General features: G+C 49.3%; 1 protein-coding gene across 1 annotated transcript; it reads left to right on the forward strand.

Annotated features, from left to right (window-relative positions):
* Positions 1–4,718: 4,718 nt before the first annotated feature.
* Positions 4,719–26,024, forward strand: GTPBP4 (GTP binding protein 4). Its single transcript, XM_019718065.3, has 17 exons — positions 4,719–5,323; positions 6,689–6,859; positions 9,527–9,630; positions 9,714–9,850; positions 11,463–11,563; positions 13,869–13,961; positions 14,611–14,802; positions 14,879–14,944; positions 16,374–16,463; positions 17,312–17,422; positions 18,743–18,820; positions 19,107–19,158; positions 19,671–19,771; positions 21,169–21,366; positions 22,461–22,526; positions 24,347–24,490; positions 25,334–26,024. The coding sequence occupies exons 1-17, from the start codon at positions 5,276–5,278 to the stop codon at positions 25,484–25,486; spliced, it is 1,905 nt and encodes a 634-aa protein (XP_019573624.3). The 5' UTR covers positions 4,719–5,275; the 3' UTR covers positions 25,487–26,024.
* The last annotated feature ends 862 nt before the right edge of the window (positions 26,025–26,886 follow it).

Here is a 26,886-nt window from a genome sequence, read left to right on the forward strand (position 1 = left end):
GCACCCACACACAGCCGTTCCGCATTTTATGGAGAGCCCGTGTTATACCTGCCAGCAAGACGTCAGGATGGCTTCCCCATCGGGCCCATGGGCTTGAGAACCTTCACCGTTCCGGGGGTGGAGGAAAGACTCAAGGATCCGTGTCTAGGGAAAGAGGCGCGACGGCCCCCACTCTGCTCAGTTCCCACTTTGTTCTCTTGGAATGAGAACGGCAAATTATTCAGACTTCCCCGAAATACGCGAAACCCAGGACCACGGAGACGGAGGAAGTCTGTGTTGGGATTGGAGAACCGGCGGCGCTTGCTGCCCGGCGTGAGGCCCGCGGCGACATCTTCATGCTCCACGAGCGCTTCGGTTCCCTAAGTTCCCTTGCACCTTCAGAAGGGGTGCTGAGCTTTGGAAAATAGCATCAGCATCTGCTTCTGTCCGCCCAACCCGAGAACTGAAACAGGGGCACTGCAGCTCCCTCGGAGAGCGCGCACCCTCTCGCCGTTCCATTCCTGCTACTTTCCCCGTAACAGACGTGCCAGCTGCGCACACGCCCACTTTCCACCTACCTGTCCCCTCAACACAGCAGCCAGAGGTCTCCCTGTGAGACGGGGCCTATGGGGTTTCCCATCTCAGGCGGGCTGTGTGAACCTCCCGGCTGCCCCCCCCCCCCCCCCCCCCCCCCGCCCCTCCAGTCACTGGCCTGTCCCTCACATGTGCCCTCTGCCGGAACCAGCCCCTCGGAGTCCACGTGGCTCACGCCCTCCTCCCCTCAGGTCTTCGCTCAAACATCATGTCTCAGTGGGGACCTGCCCACCAGGCGCCCTGCTCTGTTTCCTCTCCACAGCAGTGCCGACAGTCTGCGTGCCCTCCACCAGAGTGTGGCTCCATGAGGGGCGGGTTCTGTCTCCTTCACTCACTCCTGAACCCCCAGAGCCTGCGATGGTATCCTGCATATTGGTACTGAATGAATGCAGCTCGGTCGGGGGCTTTGCTCCCATCCACCTGCCCCTGGTCCTTGGCCTGTTTACAAGTCAGGAACAGAACTCCTGCTTCATGACTCCCAAGGAGAGGGCCCTGCCCCCAGAACCCCAGAGAGGACCGCCACACTGAGCTCATGGGACATCCGGACTATAAATGCAACAGGAAGCTTGAATCACTCCCATGAGTCTAGTGAACCAGGAGACTCCTCAGGTACCCGGGGACAGGAAGCCATGAGGCCCAGTGCGTCACCACTGTCCCCTGGCCTCGTGCCTCAGGCTCCCAGCACCAGGACAGGACAAGCACCTTAAGGTGGAAAAGTGTGGGCCTGGGTTCCAGTTGCAGTTTGCCAATAACTGGCTGCATGGCACATCTCGTGTCATCACTGGGCTTCAAGTTTCTCCATTGCAAAAAATGGAAGCTGATCAAATACAGTACCTGCTTTTAAACAATGTTTAAAAGAAAGATTAAAAGAGGACATCACTGGGGTGGCCAGTTAGCTCAGTTGGTTAGAGGACAGTGCTCTTAACAACAAGGTTGCCGGTTCGATCCCCGCATGGGCCACTGTGAGCTGTGCCCTCCACAACTAGATTGAAACAACCATTTGACTTGGAGCTGATGGGTCCTGGAAAAGCACACTTAAAAAAAAAAGAGGACATCACTGTGGATTTATTGTAACTTGGTTTTGGTGCTTTTATTAACCAACTCCATTTACTTTTCTGGCAGATATCTACTGTGTAGCCTCGAGTGTAATACAGGTGTTCAATAGAAATGTTGGCTCATTCCTGACATTCGAGCCTCTTATTTTCTCCTTCACCTTCACTTCTAGAGTAGCTGTAGTTGGGCTTCTATTTCCCCCATGTAAGTACTGATTAATTCATTAATTAACTTGACAGACATTCATTGGGAGATGGCTGCGCCCACGGACAATGGGAGAATGCTGCAGGCTCCATGGGGGTGGCACCTGCCATGGAGTGGTGCCTGCCATGGGGGTGGTGTCTGCTGTAGAGGTGGTGCCTGCCATGGGGATGAGCCCTGTTCATAGGGGTGGCCCCTGTCCATGGGAGTGGCCCCTGCCACAGGGATGGCCCCTGTCCTGGGAGGCGTACAGCCTACACATAGAACTCTTTCAGACATTCATGTTTTCTGAAGAGGGCGCTGTTGGCAGTGATGCCCCAGGTGACTTGTAGCACTGACTGTCAACCTGACAGTTATTATAGATCTGGTTTAGGGACAGGGAGGGGTGGGGCCAGAGCCTTGGTGACAGCACAACACTAACGAAATTAGTAGTCAGGTTCAGTATTCAAGGTCCCATTTCCACTGTTTTGATAATCCTCACCATTTTGCATTCTGGGATAATGTCTCTGATCGTTTCTGCCAATATGTCAAGCCTGTGAATTAGTCCTGAAACACCCAAGTTTCTCAGCTCCCTATCCTTTTGTCACCACGATTTGTTTGATGAGTTACAGGTGCATCTCTGCCGCACCAGGGAACTCGTGGTAGCCCATCACCCTCCCCTTTGGGCATCTGGGGTACTTGTGCAATCCGAGGCGGTGCTGGTGAAGTACTTAATGAACTCAAAAGACATGTGACATCACAGAGTTTGTGTACCAACTGCCTCAATGTCCCGGTCTTGGTCTCATTCACACAGAGATCTAAACACCAATGTTTAACTCAGGTGGGACCTCTTATTTTTAGAATTATAGACAACTTTCCCATTACCTATAACTTGTACAAAGAGAGGGAAAGAGAGGAGGGAAAGGGAGAGAAAGAGAGCAAGTGAACTCTGATGAAAGAACTGAATTTATAGACAAAAAAAATCACACAAATATCTCTAAACCTCATTTTAGGCTGTTAGATATCTCATCCATCCATCTGTCCATTGTCCATCCATACATCATCCACCATCCATCCATCAATCCATCATCTGTCCATCTGTCCATCCATCATCCATCTATCCACACATCCATTCATCCATGCATCTATCCATCCATCCACCCACATACCAACCCATCTATCCATCCATCATCCATCCACCCACCTGCCCATCCATCATCCATCCATCCATCCATCCATCCATCCATCTGTCCATCCATCATTCATCTTCCATCCACCCATCCATACACCCACCCTTCCATCCAGTATCTGGTGATTGTTTATCATGGGTAGGACAAAATCACCAGAAAGATCCTTTCCAGCTCTAGCATTCTATTCTTTTATGGACCCAACACTGTTCTAGGTTCTCTGAGGTTTACAGAAACACAAAGCATTGATGTTGTGTTTCTGTACCCCTGGGTTTATAAGTGGACTTGGAGGTCACAATCTAGTTTGCAATCAGACACTGGTTCCCATTATTGAATTCTGTAAATGAACAATTAATTACATTTATAACTGTAAACTCTCCCACACACATTCTTATTTAAACCATGGTGGCTAGTAAAGGAGAGCAGATTGTATTATCAAGCGTAGGGTCTGGCACATTATTGTTGTAAATAACAAAGATAGCTAACATATATATTAGTGGTTTTCAACCATGGATGATTTTTCATATCTGGCAATATCTAGAGATATTTTTGGTTGCCACACCTGAGGTGGAGAGGCTAGTGCTACCAGCATCTAGTGGGTGAAGGCCATGGATGCTGCTAAGCACCCTGCAATGCACAGGACAGCCCCCCAACAAGGAAGTGTGGGCCCACATGTAAGCAGTGCAGAGGCTGAGAAACCCATATGTGTACATGAGTGTGTGCATCCAAAACACTTACGGTTTACCAGGCATACGTGACCTCATCTAATGCAACAGTCCAATGAGGGAGATATATGAATTTTCTGTGGCTGCTGCAACAAATTACCGTGAACTTGGTGGCTTAAAAGGACTCAGAGTTATTCTCTTAAAGTTCCGTAGGTTAGCAGCCAAAATCTCATTGGGCTAAAACCGAGGCGTTGGCAGGGCTGGTTCCTTATACAGGCTCTAAGGGAAGATCTGCTCCTTGCCTCTTCCACCTTCTAGAAGAGTCTGCATTCCTTGGCTCATGGCACCTTCCTCCATCCTCACAGCCAGCAGCATTTCGTGTCTCAGACTCTTCTCCCGTGGTCATATTCTCTCTGTACACAGCTGGGAAAGGCTCCTGGCTTTTAAGGATTCATGAACTTAGACTGGGCCCAGATAATCTGTAATAATCTCCCCATCTCAAGGGTCCAATAATCTTAATCACACCTGCAAAGCCCTTTTTTGTGATGGAAGGAAACATTCACAGGTTCCAAGGATTAGGACATGGACATCTTGGGGTGCCATTATGCTTCCTACTACAGCCTGTGTTACTATTATCTCCAGTTTTATGCAGAAAAAAATGAGGTCAGAGAAGCAGACAGCTCATCTGAGGCTCTGCAGCTACCAAGTCCGGAGTGGGCCCAAATCTAGCCCTGTGGCTCCAGAAGGGCTCCTGTCAGTGAGTCGGAAGGTCAGAAGAACGAGGGACGTGGGGTGAGGGCGACAGAACAAAGGGGACTCCAGTGTTTCAGGTTCCTGCACAGAAATGCCAGTGAGAAACTACCCAGTCACGCTGGGCAGGAGAGAAGAAGGAATCGGTCTCAGTGATTCCCGAATCGCTTGCAAGTTTTCCCTCATTGTCTTCACTCTGCTTTCCTGACCCCAGCTGCTGCCCCCACTTCTCCCGGTGGTTGAGATTCCAGAGTCCTGTGAGATGCACGTGTATTGTTTGACAGAAGTGCTCCCAGCTTGTGTGTTAGTTGCATAACATGGTGAGAGAAGATGGCTGGCTGGGCCTGAATGTGGCCCTCCCCGGGGCGGGTTTAGAGCACGATTTCCGGGAGTGACTGCTGACCCCTGGATCCCAAGACCTCGCAAACCCCAAGACCCCCGATTCTGAGACCCCTCCGAACCCCGATACCCCGGGCCCACCCGAGACTCCCCCACTGGACCCCAAGACCCTCCCATTCCTGACTCCCTCTCCCGGCCCCTGAGACCCCGGGCGCACCTGAAATTCCATCCCCGCAGACCCCCAGTATGCCCAGAATCCCCGGAACAGCGAGATCCCGGATCGCCGAGACCCCCTGAGACCCCGTCCCCCCGAGCCGAGCCGGGGGGAGGCAGCACAGACCCCCAGGCCGGCCCTGCGACCCCTCGGCGGAGGACCTCCAGCCGGGCGGGGGCGCTGTGCGACGCGGAGGCCGTGCGAGGGGGGCGCAAGGAGCGCCCGGAAGTGATGGGAGCCGGCGGAAGTCCGGGCCCCTGTCCTCCGCGGAAGTGTCGCTCGCTGGCTTGCGTCCCTCGTGGCTGACCGCCGGCATGGCGCACTACAACTTCAAGAAGATCACGGTGGTGCCGTCCGCCAAGGTAGGCGTCCCGGGGAACTTGCGCTCTCGCCTTTCTCGGCCGGGTCGCCGGGAGGGCCTGGGCCTGTGAGGCTCCCCCGCCAGGCCCCGCTGTCAGGGCCACGTCCTCTCGAGATTCGGCCCCCCGGGGCTAGGGGTGCCCGCAGAGAGGAGGAGTCCCTCCTCAGACGTTACGGTGCCCCATAGAAGAGCGTTTCCTTCTCAGAGGGTCGGATCCTCCCCAGGGCGGAGGGGTTTCTCCTCAGAGGTTTGGGTTCCCCTAGAGAGGAAGGGGTCCCTCCAAAAGTGGGGGGGGGAGAGTCAGGGAAAACTGTATGCAGCAAGTAACTTTGGAAGTGGCCCCCCGAGAAGTCTTAGAAGCTGGGAGATAGAGGGGAGAGTAGAGATCTGCCGGCCAGACGTGGGTGGCCCTTCTGGTACTGACTGCTCTAGGCCATTGGTCTCTGCGCTGGAGGATTCAAGCAGAAATCTGCGGAGTGCTCGGTCACCTTACGTAGCCTAGGAAATTATAAACAGTGGATTTTAGTTTTACCCATTATTTTATGTACTTTCAAAGTCAAAGATACACAAATTGAAATTGTAGGGTTGTTTCTCTTTTTAAAATATTTTTGCTGATAAAGGATGACGAGGTTGTATATAAAAGATTTGGTTGTAAAAAGTATTTGTAGTTTAAGATACACAGTACAAAGTGTGATAAAAAAGAAAAGTACGGTCGTGAATATTTAAATTAAAAAAAAGTATTACAGTAAAAGACACATTGTCATTAATCCCCCTCAAAATACTCCCCTTCGCTTCGAACACACTTATCCCATCGTTCTTGCCACTTTCTGAAGCAGTTCTGGAAGTCCTCTTTCACGAGTGTCTTTAGGTGCGCTGTCATGGACCAATTCAGAACGTTTCCTTTCATTGCCATTTTGATTTGGGGGAGAGCCAGAAGTCACACGGTGCCAGATCCAGTAATAAGGTTGATGAGGACACCTCACAGTGTTTTTGTTTGACAAATTTCCATACAGAAGCGATGTGTGACACGGAGCATTGTCATGATGGAGGATGAAACCGTTTGCACATTTCATGTTAATGCATTGTTTGTCATCCATTATTTACTGCACAGTTTAAAACACACCTTCTCTCAACTGTAGCTCACACCCAACTGTACTGAACAGGTTGAAACTTGTCACACACTGTAACTAAGGTTCGACACGCCACTTCCTATATTAAAGATCCCTGCCTCTCCATTGGATGGCACATTGCAGCAGCATTTGCCATGTTTTTTTTTTATCACACCTCATATTAGTCTTTTAAGAAAATTTAAAATAAGTGGATGAAAAGTAGACTTCTCAGTGTAACTATCTTTATTTAATTGTAGGATTTTATTGACCTGACATTATCGAAGACTCAACGGAAGACTCCAACAGTTATTCATAAACATTACCAAATTCATCGTATTAGACATTTTTACATGAGAAAAGTCAAATTTACTCAACAGAATTATCATGACAGACTCTCACAGATTCTAACGGATTTCCCCAAATTGGATGTAAGTGACTCGGGGGACCACAGATGGTCTTATAAATGTGAGCCTTCAGGTAATGGGTGTTTAACCAGTTTGGTCTAGTCATCTGACAGATAATGAAGGAAACAGAAAGTAACTGATTTCTCAAAGTTTACTTAAGTGAGTTAGTGGCAAAGCTGGGAACAGAATACAGGTTTTTTGATTCCTTAGTATTCTTCTTTTCCCCCAACTAAAACGCACCTAAGAGGGCCAGAGCTGTCTCTTGAGGCTTTATAACCTCAGCTTACAGGGGCCAACGCAAGCTCTCAAAGCTGTGACTGAATCCAGGAGCCTAGATTCTGGCAGCTCTCCACCCTGCCTGGCTTCCTCTCCTCCCTTTTTTCCAGGCTCCTTTTCCTGGCCTCAAGTTGGGTCAGTAGCCTGAGGCCTGTCACTGTTTATGTTAGTTCGTTAGCTGATGATGGTCAATTCAGCTCTTACAACCTTCTTCACTTGTGAGAAGAAATCGCGTGGGGGAACTGTGACTTCTCCATTAAGCAGAAACATTGTACTCTGCTGCTTAGTGCAGTTTGCCCATTTATGTAGGTGTAGAAAGCTAGACGGACACTGCTTATGAAGTCCCTGTGGAGGGTCACGCAGTGGCGAGGTTGTTTGAGGTGGTGAAGGATGTGGGGTCAGCATACAGGTGAGCCTAAATTTGCCCCAAAATCGTCCCTACAGGTAGGGTATGGCAGAGAGAAAAGGTTGGTTTATGTGACAAAAATTCCTTTTATACTTCAAAAGATAATGATGGCTTGTTCTAAAAAAATACACAAGTGTGTAAAATAAAAACTGAAAGTTTCTGCTAGTGGACAGGCACGTATCTTATGTCTCTAGGGCTTGACAGGGGTGCTCAGTAGATGCTTGTTGAATGAGTAGTTCTTGGGTGAGGGAAGGTTCTGTGGAAAGTACCTGAGGATGAGAAAGGACAGATTATTCTAAACTGCTTTGGAATTAGAAAGTACCTGATTTGAGCAAACAAACACTGATCTGTTAATAGTTAGTGCCAGGTTTCTGTGATTCTTTGTAAGTTTTATCTTTCTCATCCTTGGTATGGTTTTCCTATACACATTTATGAGCAGTCTTCGTGTGTTGTTTTTTTTTGTTTGTTTGTTTTTTTAGTTAGCTGAGAATTTGAGTACAGGGTTGGAGTAAGTTACTATTCATCCAGTGATCGCTGTGTCTCAGGTACTGTTCTAGGCACTGGGAGTAAAGCAGTTATAAAAGAAAGCCCTGTCCTCATGTAGTGGTGGGGGAAAATAGTAAACATGAGAATACATGGCGTGACAGATGAGTAAGGAGAGTAGGGAGTGCCCCAGCAGGGTTTGGAGCAGGGACCTGAAGGAAGGCATGCAGCTCCCTGGGGAAAGCAGGTGTGAAGACCCTGAGGTCCAGAACGGGGTGTCTTTCCAGGAGCAGGAGGACCCAGGAGGTGGAGCAGGGAATGTGAGAGGGAGAGAGCTGGGGAGTGGGTCTGGGATGTAGTGTGGGGCTTGAATTCTGGGGCTCGGAACCGAAGCCTTGACTCCTCTCTTAGAGGACGCCTGGCCTATGGGGTGGCAGACCACTCAGGGCCGCGCAGTCACTTAAACGACTGGAGGTGGTGAAAGAGTTGAGAAATGGTTGGCTTCAGGGGGTCCTCGGAGGACGAGCACCAGGTTTACCGGAGCAGGTGTGGGCTGTATCACCTTGGACAGCGGAGTCACTGGTCCCTGAGCTGGGAACAGCTGCGGTTGGAGGAGGGGAGCAGTTTGTATGCGTTCATCGTGAGATGAGGGTGAGACGTCCAGGCGGAAGTGCCGCACAGTCAAGCTCATGAGAGGCCTGGCTGGGAGGCGGAAAGCTAGGGCTTGTGGACATGTAGATGTGTAAATGTACACGAGGTCACCCAGGAAGCGAGTGGACAGAAGAGCGCTCGGGAGCATGAGCCAATGAGGGCTTGCAGAAGAAGTGGCCAGTTTGACAGGGTCCTGGGGGCCAGAGGAATAAACGCATCAGGAAGGAGCGGCCAGTTGTGGAGGGTGGCAGAGGTCTGGTGACGTAAAGGGAGAACTGGAGGTCACTGGTGATGAACTGTGTCAATGGCCTGATACGGTCCTGACTAGATTGGATTGGGGTGGGGGTGGGGGGAGAAAGGACACAGTACCTCTCTTTTTGGCATTTACTAAGAAGGGGAGGAAAGGAAAGGAAGGAGTGGGGATTCAAAGGAGTTTTAAAACTTCTAAAATTTTCTTGGGAAGTGATGGCATATGGCCTGTTTGTAGGCTGATGGGAATGGCCAGGTGGAGAGGGAAGAATTCTAAATGGAAAAGAGGGAAGACTGGGAGCTCACTTCTTGAGTTGTAAGGGGGTGGCGTCTGGTGCACAGATGGAGACATGGAGACGTGGCCTTGGCTGGGTCTGAGGACAGCTGTCGCGCATGAGAACGGGGATGAAGGGAGCATTCTTAACGCAGGTCTGGGCCGGCGGAAGCGACTGCCGGGCTTGCTTACCTGTGCCTGCTCATGTTCTCAGAGAACCAGACAGTCATTAGCCAGGAGAGGACTCGAGGGGTGGGGGAGAGGGAAAGGCGTGATGTATTTTCCTAGGAAATTCCTCTTCGTGGGGTGGGAAACTGCTGTGCCAAGCTGACTGCCTTGCTCCTTGTTACAGGACATCCATCCTTTCTATGCCGATTTGATGAACGTCCTCTACGACAAGGATCATTACAAGTTGGCCCTAGGACAGATCAATATTGCCAAAAACTTAGTGGACAAGTAAGGTGTTTTCCTAATATAGTGCTTTTTCAGTTACGGTCAAAAGTGAAAAACTCTGACTTATTTCTTTTCACTTCTGTAAGTGTCGCTAAGGATTACGTGCGGCTCATGAAGTACGGGGACTCTCTGTACCGCTGCAAGCAGTTGAAGCGAGCAGCCCTGGGCCGCATGTGCACCATCATCAGGAGACAGAAGCAGAGTCTGGAGTACTTGGAACAAGGTGCGAGCCTGCAGAGCCGGCCTGAGTGTACTGTTAGGGTGCTTGGTCCTGTGGAGAACCTTGCTTTGAAATGTTTTGGTTTTATTTTAGAGATGACAGTATCAAATTAGTATTCCCAGCCTAGTCTGAGAAGTTCTGACAGGCCAGTTATTTAAAAAAGCAGCTAGCACTTAAAATACTTACAGATTAATAGCACTCTTAAGAAAATGTACGTTTCTCATGTTTAATAGGTAAGGTGTCTACGTTATAAATCACAGGAAAATGCCAAATATATATATACATACATACGTACATGTATATTATGACCCATGGCTTTATCAATTATTGACTTTTTAATTTTTTTAAATGCTTTTTTTATAACTTGATGGCATCATATAGCTACCCCAGTTTTGTTACCCGACAGTTGTAACAGTTGTATTTAACAGGACAGTACCTGAAATAACCCGGTATGATTTTTATCAAAACACTTCTTTGCCTTTATACATGCATATATTTTGCACTACAAATGTCTTTTTCTTGTTTTGTTTTTTTGGTTTTTTTTTTAAAGGAAGACAGCTTGTACCTAGCCTTTTTTCTTTTCCTTTTTTTTTAAAGATTTTATTGGGGAAGGGGAACAGGACCTTATTGGGGAACTGTGTGTACTTCCAGGCCTTTTTTCCAAGTCAAGTTGTTGTCCTTTCAGTCTTAGTTGTGTGCAGCTCAGCTCTAGGTCCAGTTGCCGTTGCTAGTTGCAGGGGCTCAGCGGCAGCTCAGCTCAGGGTGCCATGTTCAATCTTAGTTGCAGGGGGCGGAGCCCACCGTCCCTTGCGGGAGTTGAACCGGCAACCTTGTGGTTGAGAGCTCGCGCTCTAACCAGCTGAGCCATTCTGCCACCCCTCTGGAAGCTCAGCGACAGCTCGTTGTCTTCAGTCTAGTTGTGGAGGGCACAGCTCACTGGCCCATGTGGGAATCGAACTGGCAACCCTGTTGTTCAGAGCTCACACTCTAACCAACTGAGCCATCCGGCCGCCCCCTACAAATGTTTTTAGCTCATTTGGTTTTGTTCCCCCTCCCCTGGCATCTTGCAGATAATTTGCGATTGCAGTAAGATTGCAGTACTTGGCAGCTGTGACAGTGCTTCTTTCCTGCAATCTGTTTGATCTTCACGGTAGCCCATCGGTGTTGCTGGCGCTGTGTGCACACAAGGCCTCTGGGAGCAGTCATTACATGGAAACAAACCTGTCAAACCACAAAGTGATGCCATGCTCACTCGCTGGCTTCAAAAGTGCTTTTCCAAATGTCATGTCACTTAGGGAGAGTCGCCTGGGCACTGCTTAGACGTGGTTTGTGGCCCCACCTTGGACCTGTTTGGCAGGAACCCCAGGCTGCAAAGCCGAGGACTAGGACTCCTGTCCTGCAGCCTGATTTTGGGGTGTCCTGTCCACTAGGCCATGGTGCCTTTGCAGCTGATGCTTTTTGGTTCATCCATTTCTCCATCACTTACACTATAAATGTGGCAGTGACGTTAATATGACCACTGGCCTGGAGTATGACTCAGTCAGGCAGATCTTCATCTTTGAGTTTCTTGATTTTTCTTGGGAAATTAAACACATTTAATTTAATCTTCTCACAGTACGTCAGCATCTGTCCCGTCTGCCAACAATTGACCCAAACACGAGGACCCTGCTTCTGTGTGGGTACCCGAATGTCGGCAAGTCCAGTTTCATCAATAAGGTTGGTCTGTCTCTGATGATGACGCAGGTGACTGACGACCTGAGGCCAAAGCGCTGCCATGTGCTGACGGCCGGGGATGGAGAGGGCCTGCCAGCTAGGTCTTCAGTCGCTGCTGCCCTGGCTTAAAACACTGTTCTCCAGGGGAGGATCAAGCCTGTCTAACCTGACTCTACGTTGCTCTTCCAGGAACCGTTTTTCAATTTGATTCTTGTGTGTGTCCTACAGATTTCTAAGGGATTTAAGGACGTTTTTGTTAACACATGCTGTTTCAGCTTTCACATAAACTATTTGGTCCACGTAGTGGGAAGTGTTGAGTCACTTTTTATTTGAGTGACTTTATTAATTGGGACCCAAGGGCACTATTTAAGGAAGTAGGTGCTTCAGGACAGTTTAGCTGACTTCCAGGGACCTGAGCAGAGTTCAAAAGCTTTTGCAGTGTCACCTCAAACCAGCAACAGCTCAGGTGCCCAAAAACAATTGTTATATGTATGTGGCTACTTGCCACCGAGAACACTGTTGCTTAAGCAGATTTGTAGGTTTTTATTTTGTCCATAGCTGTGCTGACATGGTGACAAGCTGAAGCTCTGCAGTGTCCTAGCTGAGGTTGCCAATGCTCGTGAGCCAGTGCCACTTAATTAAAACGAAACAATAAAAAAATTGGTTTCCTCAGTTGTGCTGACCACATTTAAGAGAGTGGTATGTGGCCAGCAGGCCACAAATAGACAGGGCATATGCATGGTCTGACAGTTAAGTTCGTGACCTCATCATAGAAAAAGTGCTACATACCTCATTGCTGAATATCGCTACGGTCACCTTCAAAGTACCCCTCTTGGGAAGCTCTGCACCGACACCAGTGCCTAGTCCACCCTTCAAAGCGATTTTGGAACTCTTTTTCTGGAATGGCCATCAGAGCTGTCGTCGTGTTACCCTGGATGTCCTGAATGTCATCGAAATGTCTTCCTTTCAGTATTTCCTTTATCTTTAAGTAAACAAAGAAATCATTGTGGGCCAGGTCAGGTGAGTAGGGAGGGTGTTCCAATACAGTTATTTGTTTACTGGCTAAAAACTCCCTCCCAAACAGTGCTATGTGAGCTGGTGCATTGTCGTGATGCAAGAGCCATGAATTGTTGCCGTTTTTGTCTTTCATGCAGCCTTTTCAGCACTTCTAAATAGTCAGCTTGGATAACTGTTTGTCCAGTTGGTACAAATTCATAATGAATAAAGCCTCTGATGTCAAAAAAGGTTAGCAACATCATTTTGTCTCTTGATTAGGACTGACGGAACTTTTTGGTCGTGAAGAACTGGCTGATTTCCACTGTGCACTTTGATGCTTTGTTTCAGGGTTGTACTGGTACATCCATGTTTCATCACCAGGGATTAAAATGGCCCAAAACATCGTCTTGCCTTTCCAAAAGGTCTTGGCAAACTTGGACTCTCTTTTGCTTTTGTTCATTGGTGAATTCTTTCAAGACCCTTTCTCATGCCGAGATTTTCAGTTGAGATTTTCCTATTTCTCGATGTTTACTTGATCTGCTGTGCTTTCCAGTCAGCCAGTGTTTTTGAGGCACAATTTGGATGAATTTTTGCAATGTGTTCGTCAGTTCTGCTCGTTACTGGTCACCCTGACCTCTCTTCATCAGTGATGCGTTCTCTCCCCTCAGAAAAACATTTAATCCATTTGTACACTGCAGTTTTCTTCATAGCATTATCCCCATAAACTTGGACTAACAAGTCCCTGATTTCACTTCCACTCTTGCCAGGTTTAACAAGAAATTTAATGTTCATTTGTTGCTCTAATTCAAGCTCATTCTTGCAACGGCAAACAAAAACACGCAACAACAATAATGAACGCCACCGCACATGGACACAAACACAGCTCTGAGACCCTGACATATCAAGTTATGAAACCTTACCGAGCTGTTTGTTCACTGCTGCCAGTGTAAGTGCACGGTGGCAAGTTCACGAACTTAATTGTCAGACCTCGTACAGTACAACGTTTCCGTCATCAAAAAAAGTTCTGCTGCTGCTGGGCCAGGGTGGATGCATGTCCCCCAGCTAGTGTCCTTCCTCACCTCCCTATACCTAATCCGGACTCTGCACTGCAGACGGTGGTGTGAAGACGTGGAGCATGTCCTCTGTCAGAGCACAGCAGCTCCTGTCTCTGGCAGTGTAACCAAGGAGGTCTCTTGTTTCTTCTCCTCCTCCTCCCAAAACGGTCTTGCTAGCACGGCGGTGCCACGTGTACACTGTCCGACAGGAAGCGCAGTGCGGAGCGCCTGTGACGGTCTTGGTCGTTTGGTTTCAGGTGACAAGAGCAGATGTAGATGTGCAGCCTTACGCGTTTACAACCAAGTCTCTGTTTGTCGGACACACAGATTACAAGTATCTGCGCTGGCAGGTGAGAGCGCGGTTTGGACGCAGCACAGCCGTCCCGGTGGTTGTTAGCGGGTGTGTTTTCAGCCCCTGCAATGTCCGTCTCAGTGCAGTCAGAGGGGAGACTGAGGCAGTGGGAAGTGATTCTCGGGGCTGTCAGCAACACCCCATGAAGAGACCTCTGAACTTGGGCGTTGCATTCTTCAGAATGGGTTCAGGGGAATAGCTGGCTACCAGGAAGGGTTCTGCATGGTGTCAACAGTGCTGCCATTGGTGCAGTGAAAGTCCCCTTGTCACCGTTTCTGACCCTGTCATTAGAAGTAGCATTTACTACCTGTTTAAAAGCACGAGGCAATCTGTTTCCGCAGTTCAATTTATACATGATGAGGTGGTTCCTCACATATGGGCATGTTTGCTGATTCCCGTTGTCCTGTTTTATGATGTCCCTGAGAGCAGAGAGGCATTCTCTCCAGGTCATTGCTAGCTCCTTGATGAGCTCTGCAGGCCGCCAACCACCCCGCTTTTCCTCAGTGCTTTGATTACCTTACCACGGTCAGCTGGGAGACCTGCGTTTCCTTAGCTAGTGTCAGGGCTGCTGTGGGTGAGTGACCCCGGGTGCGCTGGGCGGCAGTGCGTGAGCATGTGTGCTTCGGTGTGACAAGTCTGACCGTTAGGTGGTAGACACCCCAGGGATTTTGGACCAGCCTCTGGAGGATCGGAACACCATTGAAATGCAGGCCATCACGGCCCTGGCCCACCTGCGTGCCGCGGTGCTGTACGTCATGGACCTGTCCGAGCAGTGCGGCCATGGGCTGCGGGCCCAGCTACAGCTGTTCCAGAGCATCAGGCCTCTGTTCGTCAACAAGGTGAGTGCCGAGCAGTTCTGGGGCTGGGGGCGCAGTGGGAGGGGCTGTTCACTCACCGTGCTTCCTCTTGCTGTAGCCTCTCGTAATCGTGGCAAACAAGTGTGACGTGAAGAGGATAGCTGAGCTTCCTGAGGACGACCAGGTAGGTCGCCCTGGCACTGTGAGTATTTCTTACAGTTCAGCCCCATCTCACACTACCCGAGTCAGAGGGAAGGGAATGGTAGCACTGCTGGTCCCTGAGAGCAGAGAGGCATTCTCTCCAGGTCATTGCTAGCTCCTTGATGAGAAAGGCATTTCTGTTGTACAGTTGGCGCAGTATTTCTGGTTATTTAGTTGACGTGACATTATAAAGACTTTTAGGGGCAAAGTAAACCTGAAATTTCCTTATAACTACTGTGCCGTAGAGGCTGTGGAAGCGTCTGCGCGTGTGACCGGGCAGCACGTGTAGCCTCTGGAGGACATGTGTGCGTGTATGGAAAGGGACAGTCCTACTCCGGGGCCTGAAGGGAAGTGAAGCGCAGGCCCCGGCAGCCGGTGCACGAGGCAGCACCTCACAGCATCAGTTTCCTGGTGGCAGGGGTTTCACAGTGTTGCCTATGTGTTTGCTGCTCAGAGTCTGGGGAAGTGAGTGTGGGAACTGAGTGAGTGGAGAAAAGCAAGCGTCTGACATTTTCCAGAACTACTGTCAGTCATATCTGCTGCAGTTTTCAAGCTGCAGGGATGTCAGCCGAGCTTTCCAACTCGTTGGACCCCGCAGCCCTCTTCAGTAGTGTCTGTGAGGACAGGTGCTGTGAGAAGGTTTGGCTGGTACAGTGGGACTCAGGTCATGGCCCCACCAACAGGGTCAGCATGGCTTTCTTGAGGTGAACTGTCCTAAATGCATGGCCTACGGACTCTGTCGGGAACGGGGAGGAGGAGGCCGGAAGCCTGGGCTTGAGCCCCCGGTGGGTCACTGGAGGTTGGGAGCCTCTGCAGTGGATTGCTTCCTTCCACTACTAGTGACCTGGTGGGGCTGGCTGTCCAACCTTGGTGTTCTCTACGACCACTGCTGTTTCCAGGGGAAGCGGGAGTCTGAGCAGTCGGGTGGACCTTGTAGTGGGGACGCAGCCAAACGGTCACCCGCCTCTCAATGTGGTCACGTCTGCAGTTGGGAGAGGGCCGCAAGTGAGGTCTTTTCTCTCAGAGTCTAGTGTTTTACACGGAGTTAGATTCGTAACCATTTTTATGTTGTTTTCCAAGGAATTCTCAGGCTGTGGAGGCCAAGTATTTTATTTAAAAACAACTTTGAAAACATTCTTTTAAAAAATCCGTATCTTGATCTTGCCAAGTTTCTTTTTGGAAGGTAAGATCTCGCAGAATATTCCAGAGAGCCTCTGGTGCTTGATGTCATCTCGCTTGATCCTCCCAGCAATTTGTATTTTCTTTATCACAGAAGAACACAGGGAAAAATAAATAACTTCTTGGGATACATCCTTCAAAAGAGTTAAACGACAACACCTACTTGAGAAACAATACGATTTGTTCGTGGCGACCTGGAAATAACACATCTCATTTTTCCTTTATATTCCCAGAAAATATTTATGGATTTGAAGGCCGAGGGATTTCCTGTGGTGGAGACCAGCACCCTGACAGAGGAAGGGGTTATTAAAGTGAAAACAGAGGTCAGTGATTCCGCACAGTCAGCAGTCGATCCCATTACTATTCTCTTGTTTAGAGCAGTTAGTCATGGGGAAGGTTTCTTGGCAGGAGTTGCTAGCACTGAGCGTGGCATTGGCTCAGGAGGCACACACGGAGGCACCCCCGCTGAGGCCTCGTCCCACCCGTCCCTGGAACGCGGGGCTTTGCGGAGATACTCACCCCCTGGCACAGGGAGTTGAACTGTGTCTGCGCCCTGCTGCTTCTCTTAACTGCCAGTGTCTCCACGGACGCTGTCCTGAAAAGTTTTTCCTGGAACCCAATCAGAAGTAGAAGGAAAAGTGCAGTAACAGTGGGAACAGCTGGAAGCATTTCCTGTTGGGTTTCACATGATTCTGATATTCTTACTTTGTTGTTACTTGTACCTGAAATAAGAAGAAAGGGCAACTGTGATACTGTTAGTTTTCCCCAGGCTCAGTTACTCCTGAGGTGGTTTATCACATGAATTGGGTCAGGGATGACTGGTGAGCACGAGGTCACCGGCGGTGGAAGAAGGGCCCAAAAAGGGACGTGGGGCCTCTTAGGCCAGCTCTGACTGCACTGCATCGGGGCTCTGCCTCCAGTTGGTGGGGCCCGGCCTGGAAGGGGAGAAGAAAGTCTGCTTGCCTCCGAGAGGTTGGGGTCAGCCCCTGGTAGTTAACTGGACCATGGGGTGGTACTGGGGACTTTGAGCCACCAGATGTCACTACTGAGTAAAAGTGCATAACCAGTTCCAAAGCTTTGGAACTTAGCCTCTGGGTCCTGATTCTTGTCGGAAGGTGATGGGCTGCTGCAGGATGCCTGTGACTCCTTGCCTTGTTTCCACCTCCTTCAGGCTTGTGACAGGCTTTTGGCTCATCGAGTTGAAACCAAAATGAAAGGAAACAAAGTGAATGAGGTGCTGAACAGATTGCATTTGGCTGTGCCAAACAAGAGAGATGATAAGGTAGGTGGCCTCTCCAGGAGCCTTGGCGGCGGGCCTGTGGCGCTGCTGACACAGTGGACTTCGCCCGGTGGCCACAGCTCCAGTGACATGCATATGCAGAGCGGGCTTGAGTTTCTCACTCAGACTAAAAAAATCTATGCCGTGTGTGAGGGTGAGGTACCCAGTTACAGCCTGCTCACCGCGCCAGCGGCTGCTGCTGTTACCTGTCGCGATCTTTCCAGAAATATTATCAGTATCAAAGTGTACTTTGAAAAAATTTTCAAATGCAGAAATATATTAGTTGTTTCAAATTTTTCATTTTCTTGCTGTTAAGAACGGTGCTCAAGTGCACCTCTTTATACACAGGTCTTTGTTTTTGTTTGCAAGCATATCTGTAAATTTCAAGGTATGGCCTGATGATGTCATTGTCCTCGCAGAGTGCCTCACCAGCTGTCGTGCACTGACAGCTGCCTGCACTGCGGGTGTGGGTGTTGTCTGTCAGTCTAGTCAACTGAAGGTGGTTAAAGGTGGTCGATTAAACAGTGCTGGTCACTGCATTGTGTGGAATTAAGACGCTGTCCACCTGAGATCCGTGTCAGAAGGCATCTTGCTGTGATGTTAAGGATGAGGCAGCTGAGCTTTTTTCAGTGTGCTGTTGGCCTTCCCAGTTCTCCAGCTCTTCTGTTCTTGACTCATGCACTTGTCATTTATAGTAAGGAAGTCACTCTTATGTATTCTATAAAACATTTTTATCTTTTTGTCACTGCCTTTTGATTTGTTTTTGTTTTTGTTTTGCCTCAAAGTACACATTTTTAAGCTATTAGTGTATCTTAATAGTTTCTCTGTGGCCGCTGAGTTTTGTGTCATGCATAGAAATGCCTACCATCCATTCCAGAAATAGTTCTTCTATGCTCTAATTTTTTTTTAAATTTTACTAGATTTGAATTTATTTTCTTCTTAGGAAGCAGGTGGAGATCACTATCCAGCTCTGTTTTTCAGCTGACTACTCATTTATCTCAGGCTTAATCTGAATTCCTCTTGTTCATTGATCTGCTTCGTTTATCCTGTATGACTTCCTTTATTCATGATTGTTCTGGACAGTCTTACAGTCACTTTTTCCAAACGAACTTAATGTTGGCTTGCGGAGTCATCCTAAATAACTCCCTTGCCCAAACTGCTGCTGTGCCCTCCCCCTCCCGCGAGTCACCTATTGGTTCTTAATTGGTCTGAGTATGATGTTATATTTCCTTTGCAGGTAGGAAACTTCCAGTTTTTCATTTCTGTGTTTCTTGCGCATTCTGCAAGGCATTTTGTATAAACATGTACTCACTGTCTTCTCAGGAGAGGCCCCCTTTCATCCCAGAAGGAGTGGTGGCACGCAGGAAGAGAATGGACACTGGGGAGCCGCAGAGGAAGAGGGTGGGTTTACTTGCAGAGCGGCACGGGGCATGGGGACTTAGCACCTGCTGCCCAGTGCCCGCTGCCCATGCCACTGTGCCTTGGACATGGCCAAGAAACCTAACAAGGATACCTGCCCTCGCAGTGCGGCCCTCCAGGTGGTCAGAACAGCTCACCTACCGGATATGATGTGGGAGGGCTCACCTTTAGGTTGGGGAAGGGGCTATTGCACACAGCAGGAGGGGATTGGCATATCTGGGCCCTCAAGGTCAAGTGGAGCTCATTGTAGTTGTTTGTTTTATTGCAGGAACGAGATATTGAGCTGGAACTGGGAGACGATTATACTTTGGATCTTCAGAGTAAGGGCTGGCGCATAATACTTACTTTAAAATGTCAGTTGCATGTAAAGTGTTTCAGAAAAGTGGAAGGACATTCATGAGCACAAGTCTTCTGAAATTTTGTTACTTTCTTAAAGATGAAAGGTTGCATGCTGGCAGGGCTCTGAGGTATCTTCCTTCCTGCTGGTGTTCTGTCGTTTCAGGGGAGGGGTTATTAGCTTTCGTGGCATGGAAACGTTGAGCTAGGTTTGATATTGCTGGTAATGTTATTCATGCCTTTTTCCTCCGAGCGTATCTTGTTCTTTTGTTTTCGTTCTTCTGTTGTCACTTCGTCCTAGGGTACTTCCTGTTAGACCTTCATGAACGTTCGAGTGATCCTTTCGTTACCGTGTGGCTTTGCTTACAGAGTGAATTACACACACTCTGTTGTCTTTGCAGAGTGACGTGACTTGTATAAGTTATACTTCATTTTGGGCACGTGATACTTGAAGATATTAAAAACTATTATAAATGTAACTTTTTTTTAACTTTAGAGTACTGGGACATAATGAATTCATCTGAAAAATACGATAAGATACCCGAGATCTGGGAAGGCCATAATGTAGCTGATTACATTGATTCTGACATCATGCAGGTGTGTGTCACTTGTCAAATTCTGTGATTTTGTTCCTTTTTAATACGAACCCTAAAGGACACAGCACAACTTTCCGCTCCCTGGTATCGGTTGCCCAGGTTCCTTCTATACCACTGAGCCTCCCCATCCCGTCACCGACAGCTGACCCAGCCAAGGCCCAGTGCTGCTGGCTGGGCTCCACGGATGCAGGCCACTGACCCTCTCCCCGCAGAGGCTGTGTCCCTTCTGCGCAGACTCCTCCTTCCCTCTGCTGCCCTCAGGCACCCCGGGCCCTGCACACGGCGCTGCTGGCGCTCAGGCCTGATTTGGCTCCTCTTCCCTGCTAGAGTTTTGCTGTGTCACCACAGCCCGCTCCTGTTTGAGTCTCCCCGTTTGCTTTTTCTTAGCATGAGTGTCCGCAAATTTCTCTCTTCTTTAAAAAACAAAATTCTCTGTCCTCCCTTCAGTTGCTACCCTGTCTTTTTCAGTCAAGCTTTTTGAAAAAACAACTTTATAAAATATTTGCCATCTACATGTTTTCATGTTTCTCTCATTAGCTCCCTGTGGTGCCCTTAATTTCTACATTGAGTCTCCTGATATCCGGGGATAAACCTCACTGCAAGTCTCCCTCACTGAGTTCCTGTGTTTCTCTCCTGGAACATTCCTCGTTCTCTGCTATTTGATTGGCGTCCTTGTTGCTTTGCTTTAGTCAGCTTTCCTGTCTCTTGCCCTGTTTTTATCCTGCTGTCCGCACTCCCACACGTGAGAAGTCATGTCACTGCCCTTTAAACTTTTCACTATCTCCTGCTTTTGTCTCCTGTTGCGTGGCACCCAGTATCCTCTGTGTGGGTTTAGGGTGGCCTGTGAGTGTGGCCTGGTCATGCCCATCCCAGCCCCACTGCACCCCACACACACTATATAGACATAGTGACGTGGGCACGTGCGACTGCTGGATCCCTGCCAGTTTATTTGCTGGGTGGTGACATACACACACGTATCTTTTAACTGTGCAGCCATGACGTGTTTTTGGGGTGGCCTCAGGACGAGTAAATGGGCCACTGCAGTCAGCACGGACCTGTGCAGGTTGACGTTTTCAACTGTTTTGCTGGGACCAGGGGGTCAGGGAGGTGCTATGTGCACATTTGAGCCTTGCTCTGGGCACTCACTGTTTTTTAAGGAGAAACAGATGTGGCACAGAGAAGTTAGCGATTTGCTGTCAGCTCGGCGTGCATGCACGCTTCACTTTCATCCCTGAATCTTTGGTGGGAGGTCAGCTCTGGCACATGGACGAGGCCCACATGAGACGACCCTGTGTCTGGGTGTCCTGGAAGGCTTAGGGGAACCTGGTTCCCATATAAAGGTTCTTAATGCTTATGACGTTTTCATTGTTGGTTTTGTTCCATTCTGACTCTTTAAAGAAATTGGAAGAGTTAGAAAAAGAAGAAGAGCTAAGAACAGCTGCTGGGGAGTACGACAGTGATTCTGAAAGCGATGATGAAGAAATGGTGGAAATCCGACAGCTGGCAAAGGAAATTAGAGAAAAAAAGAAGTTGAAAATTCTGCAGTCCAAAGAGAAGGACACACAGGGACCCAGAATGCCGCGAACTGCCAAGAAGGTAAGTTTGTGTGTCTTCTGTGGGGGCCCCATGTTTGCATGCAGGGTTCTGAGTCGGTGCTGAACACAGACTCCCCGTGTGGCCGTGGCTGCGTGCGCGGTGTTGGTATGTGCCGGCTTTATGGGTGGTTGAGTCTTAATCTTTCCTATCTGGATACAACCTTTGTTGGCTGTTCAAACTTCACTGCCGATGCCACCGCACAAATTAAGATTCTAATTTATGGCTGGTACCTGTAAAGACCATTAGGTCACATGGTCTTGCTCTTTATTTTGTTAGCCAGGACGCACCTTTGCCATTTCCACAAACCTGACCCGATCTAACAAACATGAAGGCAGGTACTGGCTCCAAGGATGTGTGAGGACGGGAGCAGCTCACTCTAGGCTCGAGTGTGTCGGTGAGGTCAGGGTTCTGCCCAGCTCAGCTCCCTCTCTGGAGGCATCTTTGTCTCCTCATCCTCGTCAGGGCGGCAGGGGACGCTAGGTCCTGTGCTTGTCCCTGAACCACAGGGAGTGGCGGGGGGGTGCAGCTTCCCAAAGATGCAGGGCGGTCAGAGGGCAGTGGGACGAGAAGCAGCAGGACGACATGTAGGCAGTCAGAGGGCAGGACGGGAAGGAGCAGGACGACGTGTGGGCAGTCAGAGGGCAGGACGGGAAGGAGCAGGACGACGTGTGGGCAGTCAGAGGGCAGGATGGGAAGGAGCACGACTACAGTGCAGAGCCCTGTCGCATCCGTGTGCTTGACAGATGCCACGTGGTGGTAAGTGAGCGGTTCTGGCAGACGCAGTCGTCTCTGTCTGCAGTGGTGCTTGGGGACCTCGAGTGTGCCTCTGGGCACGTTGCCGGACCTCAGGCTTCGGGGTCTCATGTGCACACAGGGACAACCTGTGTAGTCATGCAGGACGGAGGGTGAGGTGTGCACTGTGCCACACATTGCAAGTACCCTGGAAATGCTAGTTTTTTGGGGATTTAATGAGACCAAGTAAAAGACTGTCTAACAGAAGCATGTCACAGACCATTGTGAAGGCAAAGCTCACCCGATGATTTTGCTGTGCCGTCAGACCCCCTGTGCCTGAAGCAGCTGTCCTTTCTCCTCAGGTTCAGCGGAAGGCCCTGGAGAAGGAGATGCGCAGTCTGGGTGTGGACATGGAGGGCAATGACAACGTGAGTGCTCACGCCCAGTCCCAGACCGGCCGCAGCTGGGTGCACCCGGATCTGGAAACCAGGCTTGGGACCCTGGGGGTCACAGTGCTGGTGAAGAAAGAGACACGAGCTCACAGTGTTCCTGTGGGGCGCCTTGCTGGCCGGGCAGCTTGCCTGAAAGTGGAGCCCTTTGGTCCCTCCCGGGAGGGTCGGGCGTTGGGCTCCACGGGCCACGCTGTCTGTCGGTGCAGGGTGCTGCGGCCTCGCTGAGTGCTTGTGTTCCCATTCAAGGAGGGTTTAAGGAGACTTGCTCACGCCGTTGACCTTAATGAGATCCCCCCTCTGCAGGCGGGCCTTTCCGTGGCTGGCACTCTGCTGCCTGTTCACGCAACGCGCCAGGTGTCAGGTGGCCCCAGGGCTGTTTCTTTCACTTTGTCAGTGTTTTATTATATTGTATGTACATTATCTTCCAGTCCAGCCTAATGCAAAACTTGGAAAGTACTGAAAATGAGAAAGGATCACTTGTAGTGACAGCACGTAAAAACGAACTAGGATATTGTGTGGTGTGCACCTTTCTATTCGTGTTTACATGGATGGCTTCCGTGTCTGCTGCTGCTGCTGCTGCTTTTTCTCCCGTATGCTTCTAACCAGCGCCACGCTCGTCTGATTTTCATTATGCTGCAGGCACTTGTCATGTTAGGGGCATTGTCTCACATTTCTAATTGAGTGCAAATTTAGCATATTGTACTTTAGTATATTTAGTATATAGTATATTGGCTTTTTGGATTACTCACACTTAGAAAGTTTGTTTGCTGTTGCCATAGAGTGTGAGGCAATGTGTAAGAAAGACACAGTGAAATAGAAGGATTGTGTCCACGAAAAGCGGCTGTCAGAACAAGACATAGTTGATGTCATCCGTCCTACACCATTTTTTCCCCTAGAACTTTCATTTTGGTGACTGAAGTCTTGACATGGAACTTTAATTAGCTTCAGCTTAGTTGTCAAGTAACCGAGGTGCTGTTGAGTGTCGGTGTGAGAGGAATCAGGCTGCAGGTGGCTCCCAGCTCTTCCCCTGGGAGCCCTTAGGCCAGCAGGCATTGCGGGTACCTCCTAAACTGTGTGTGTTTGCTCGACAAGTTGTATAAAGGAACGTTTTCATATACGAGGTTATTTCTCGAAACAGATTCCCAGCAGTGAAATCACAAATCAGAGGGCAGCGTGTTGACAGGCTTTTCCCAAGGGCTGGGCGGCTTAGATTGTCGCTCGAGGTGCGTGAGCGCCCTGGTCATGTGGAGGATAGTGTAATGTACAGACGTAGCTTCTGACTCGGGGCAGGGAAGTGACAGGCTTCCTGCCGGGGATCCTCCTGAGGGAGCTGGCTTGTCCTTCCTTCCAGACATGTGAGGAGGGTGGGCCCACTGCAGTGAGAGCAGAGCTGACACCCGGGCCGTCGCATGTCTCTGCTGAACTGCAAGGCTCTGCTTGCTGGTGGCCATGTTGGTGTTCCGATGCATAAACCCAAATGGAGGAGTAAAGGAGCAATGATTGTCTGAAAACAAGTCGTGATGCTAATTTAACGATCTAGGTTAAGGGAAAACACTGCTGAACGGGCAGCTCTAAATTGTTTGAACTGGAGGACAGTCAGCTTTGTAACATGAAGCAGCAGTGTTAAGTGAAAAAGGACTTTTGAGCAATACTTGATGGTGAATTCACTATTTTAAAGATCTGTTTTAGGTTGTTTGATAGTAGCTGTAAAAACTCTTTGTAGGACTAATTTCATGTTTGTCACCAAGCCTGGAAGCCAGGCTGGGACCCTAGAGCGTGCCTTTTGTGCTTTTCAGGCCCATTACGCGGTCCAGGCCAGAAAGTCTCGGAGTGTCACGAGGAAAAGGAAGCGGGAAGACTCTGTCCCGCCCACATCTGTCGCCCGGAGTCGCAGTGGCTCTCGAACTCCACGTGACGTCTCTGGTCTTCGGGACATCAAGGTTAGTCCCTGTGGTGTGCAGTTAGTAACATGGTGGCCTCCGCTTTTGGTTCCCTGAGGGCTCAGGGCAAACCCCGCAGCTGTTTGCAGCAGGGCCTGCGGGTGAGGGTCCACTGTGTGCTGCACCCCGAGATCTGTGCTTGGGCCATGCTTCTGTGGGTGTCCCTGCACCTCTGCCTGGGTGCGCATTCCCTCGGGGCAGACAGAAGCATGGTGTCACATAAGGTCCCAGCCATTGAGGGAAGTGCTGAGCATGGGGCTTTCACCCACACCGAGCCACGCAGGGGGAACCAGCCCAGATAGCTGTATTGGCCAGTTTTTTTGGAAAGACACTTTGGGCATACAGGATTTTTTTTATTAAACACGGAATTTGTTAGTTTCTGCATTTTGAAAATTCACGTGGAGAAAGTCCATATAAAGTGGCAAGTGTACTTCGTGGAAACCTGAATTTTCCATTGCACCATGCCCGACTCCATCTGGAAATCTAGGTTTTCATGTCGGCATTGCCACTTGTCGGTCATAAGTGAGCAGGACAGTTTCATGGGTCTGAGTCTGAGTTTCTTCGTTTGTCCAAGAGCGAGTTAGAACAGACACACTCTCACCTTCCCGGCAGTGTGCCTGGTCCTTCCAGGCACAGCCCTTGTCCGGGGTAGCTTTCCTGCTGCCTTCGCACATGCAGACTAGTTGAGTTCCTGCAGACATTGGTGGACACTGGTGGGACTGAGGAAAATACCAGGCTTCTTACCGAGCAGACCTGGGCCAGTCGACTGAACAGATCATGAAGAGGCACATGCAAACTTGGTTTCGGGAGCTAGCGTGTTTTGTGTTTTCTTCTCCATTGCAGATGGTGAAGAAAGCCAAGACTATGATGAAGAGTGCACAGAAGAAGATGAACCGCCTGGGCAGGAAGGGGGAGGCTGACAGGCACGTGTTTGACATGAAGCCCAAGCACCTACTCTCTGGGAAGAGGAAAGCTGGTAAAAAGGACAGGAGGTAGTGTCCTTCGCAGCTGAACGCTTTGGCGAGACTGTCGTCTTTTGGTTTCATATGGTATGCTTTCACAAAATTGGAGTCAGGAGTTATAAACGGGACATAACAGGGAAGTAACTAAAACCTGTTACTTGTCTGAAAAGTCTGGTTAACCTTCAGCTGTGCCGGTGTGGGAGGTGTTCATCTCTGTGGAATGTTACAGGTATTTGGAGCAGACCGTGGTTTCTGCATTTAGTGCAGTTTTTGTTATGTCAGATTTGTAGTGCTGGAGAGAATCGTGATGTGACTTGTTTTTGATGGAGAAAAATCTTACTCTCTTCCACAAGAGGGAACTTAGTTTGCTTTACTGTATGTGAATGGTCCTTTTTTGCAAAGAAAACAATTCCGCTTGTGGACATGCACAAAACGCTACCAGCCCTGCCCTACAGACACAGGTGTGAGCACGAGTTTGTGGCAGGACACCGGCACTAAATTATTCTAGTCTTGTGCAAAGTACCATAGTACTCTCTCTTTATTATCAAAAATAAAGTACAGTCATTTCGATACTTCTTCTTTTTTTTTTTTTTTTTTTTAGTTATAATCACTGTCAACTTGGCCAAATGAGAAGGGGGGAAAGAAGACAAATGTTTTTTTGGGGTTTTTTAAAATTGAAATGTGTCAGATTTTTTTTTTTAAAGATTTTATTGGGGAAGGGAAACAGGACTTTATTGGGGAACAGTGTGTACTTCCAGGACTTTTTTTTTTTTTCTCCAAGTCAAGTTGTTGTCCTTTTAGTCTTAGTTGTGGAGGGCACAGCTCGGCTCCAGGTCCAGTTGCCGTTGCTAGTTGCAGGGGGCCACAGCCCACCATCCCTTGCAGGAGTCGAACCGGCAACCTTGTGGTTGAGAGGATGCGCTCCAACCGAGCCATCCGGGAGCTCAGCGGCAGCTCAGCTCAAGGTGCCGTGTTCAATCTTAGTTGCAGGGGCGTTGCCCACCATCCCTTGCGGGACTTGAGGAATTGAACTGGCAACCTGTGGTTGAAAGCCTGTGCTCCAACCAGCTGAGCCATCCGGGAGGAGCCGTGTTCAATCTTAGTTGCAGGGGGCACTGCCCACCATCCCTGTGGGACTCAAGGAATTGAACCGGCAACCTTGTGGTTGAGAGCCCACTGGCCCATGTGGGAATCGAACCAGCAGCCTTCAGAGTTAGGAGCACGGAGCTCTAACTGCCTGAGCCACTGAGCCAGTCCTGAAGACAAATGTTTTTGTTTTAAAAGCAAAACTACTTTTTGTGGAATAAAATGTGACCTAAGGCACAACAATTAAATGTGCACCTCTCCTGCGCCAGTAGTCCATTGCTGAGAATCACAAGCTCAGTAAAAACAAACACATGGGCCCAACCACAAAAGCACCTCCAGGAGCAGGGT

Source organism: Rhinolophus sinicus, chromosome 1 (genome assembly GCF_057876585.1).
Source record: "Rhinolophus sinicus isolate RSI-liver-muscle chromosome 1, RSI-T2T, whole genome shotgun sequence".
NCBI lineage: Eukaryota > Metazoa > Chordata > Mammalia > Chiroptera > Rhinolophidae > Rhinolophus > Rhinolophus sinicus.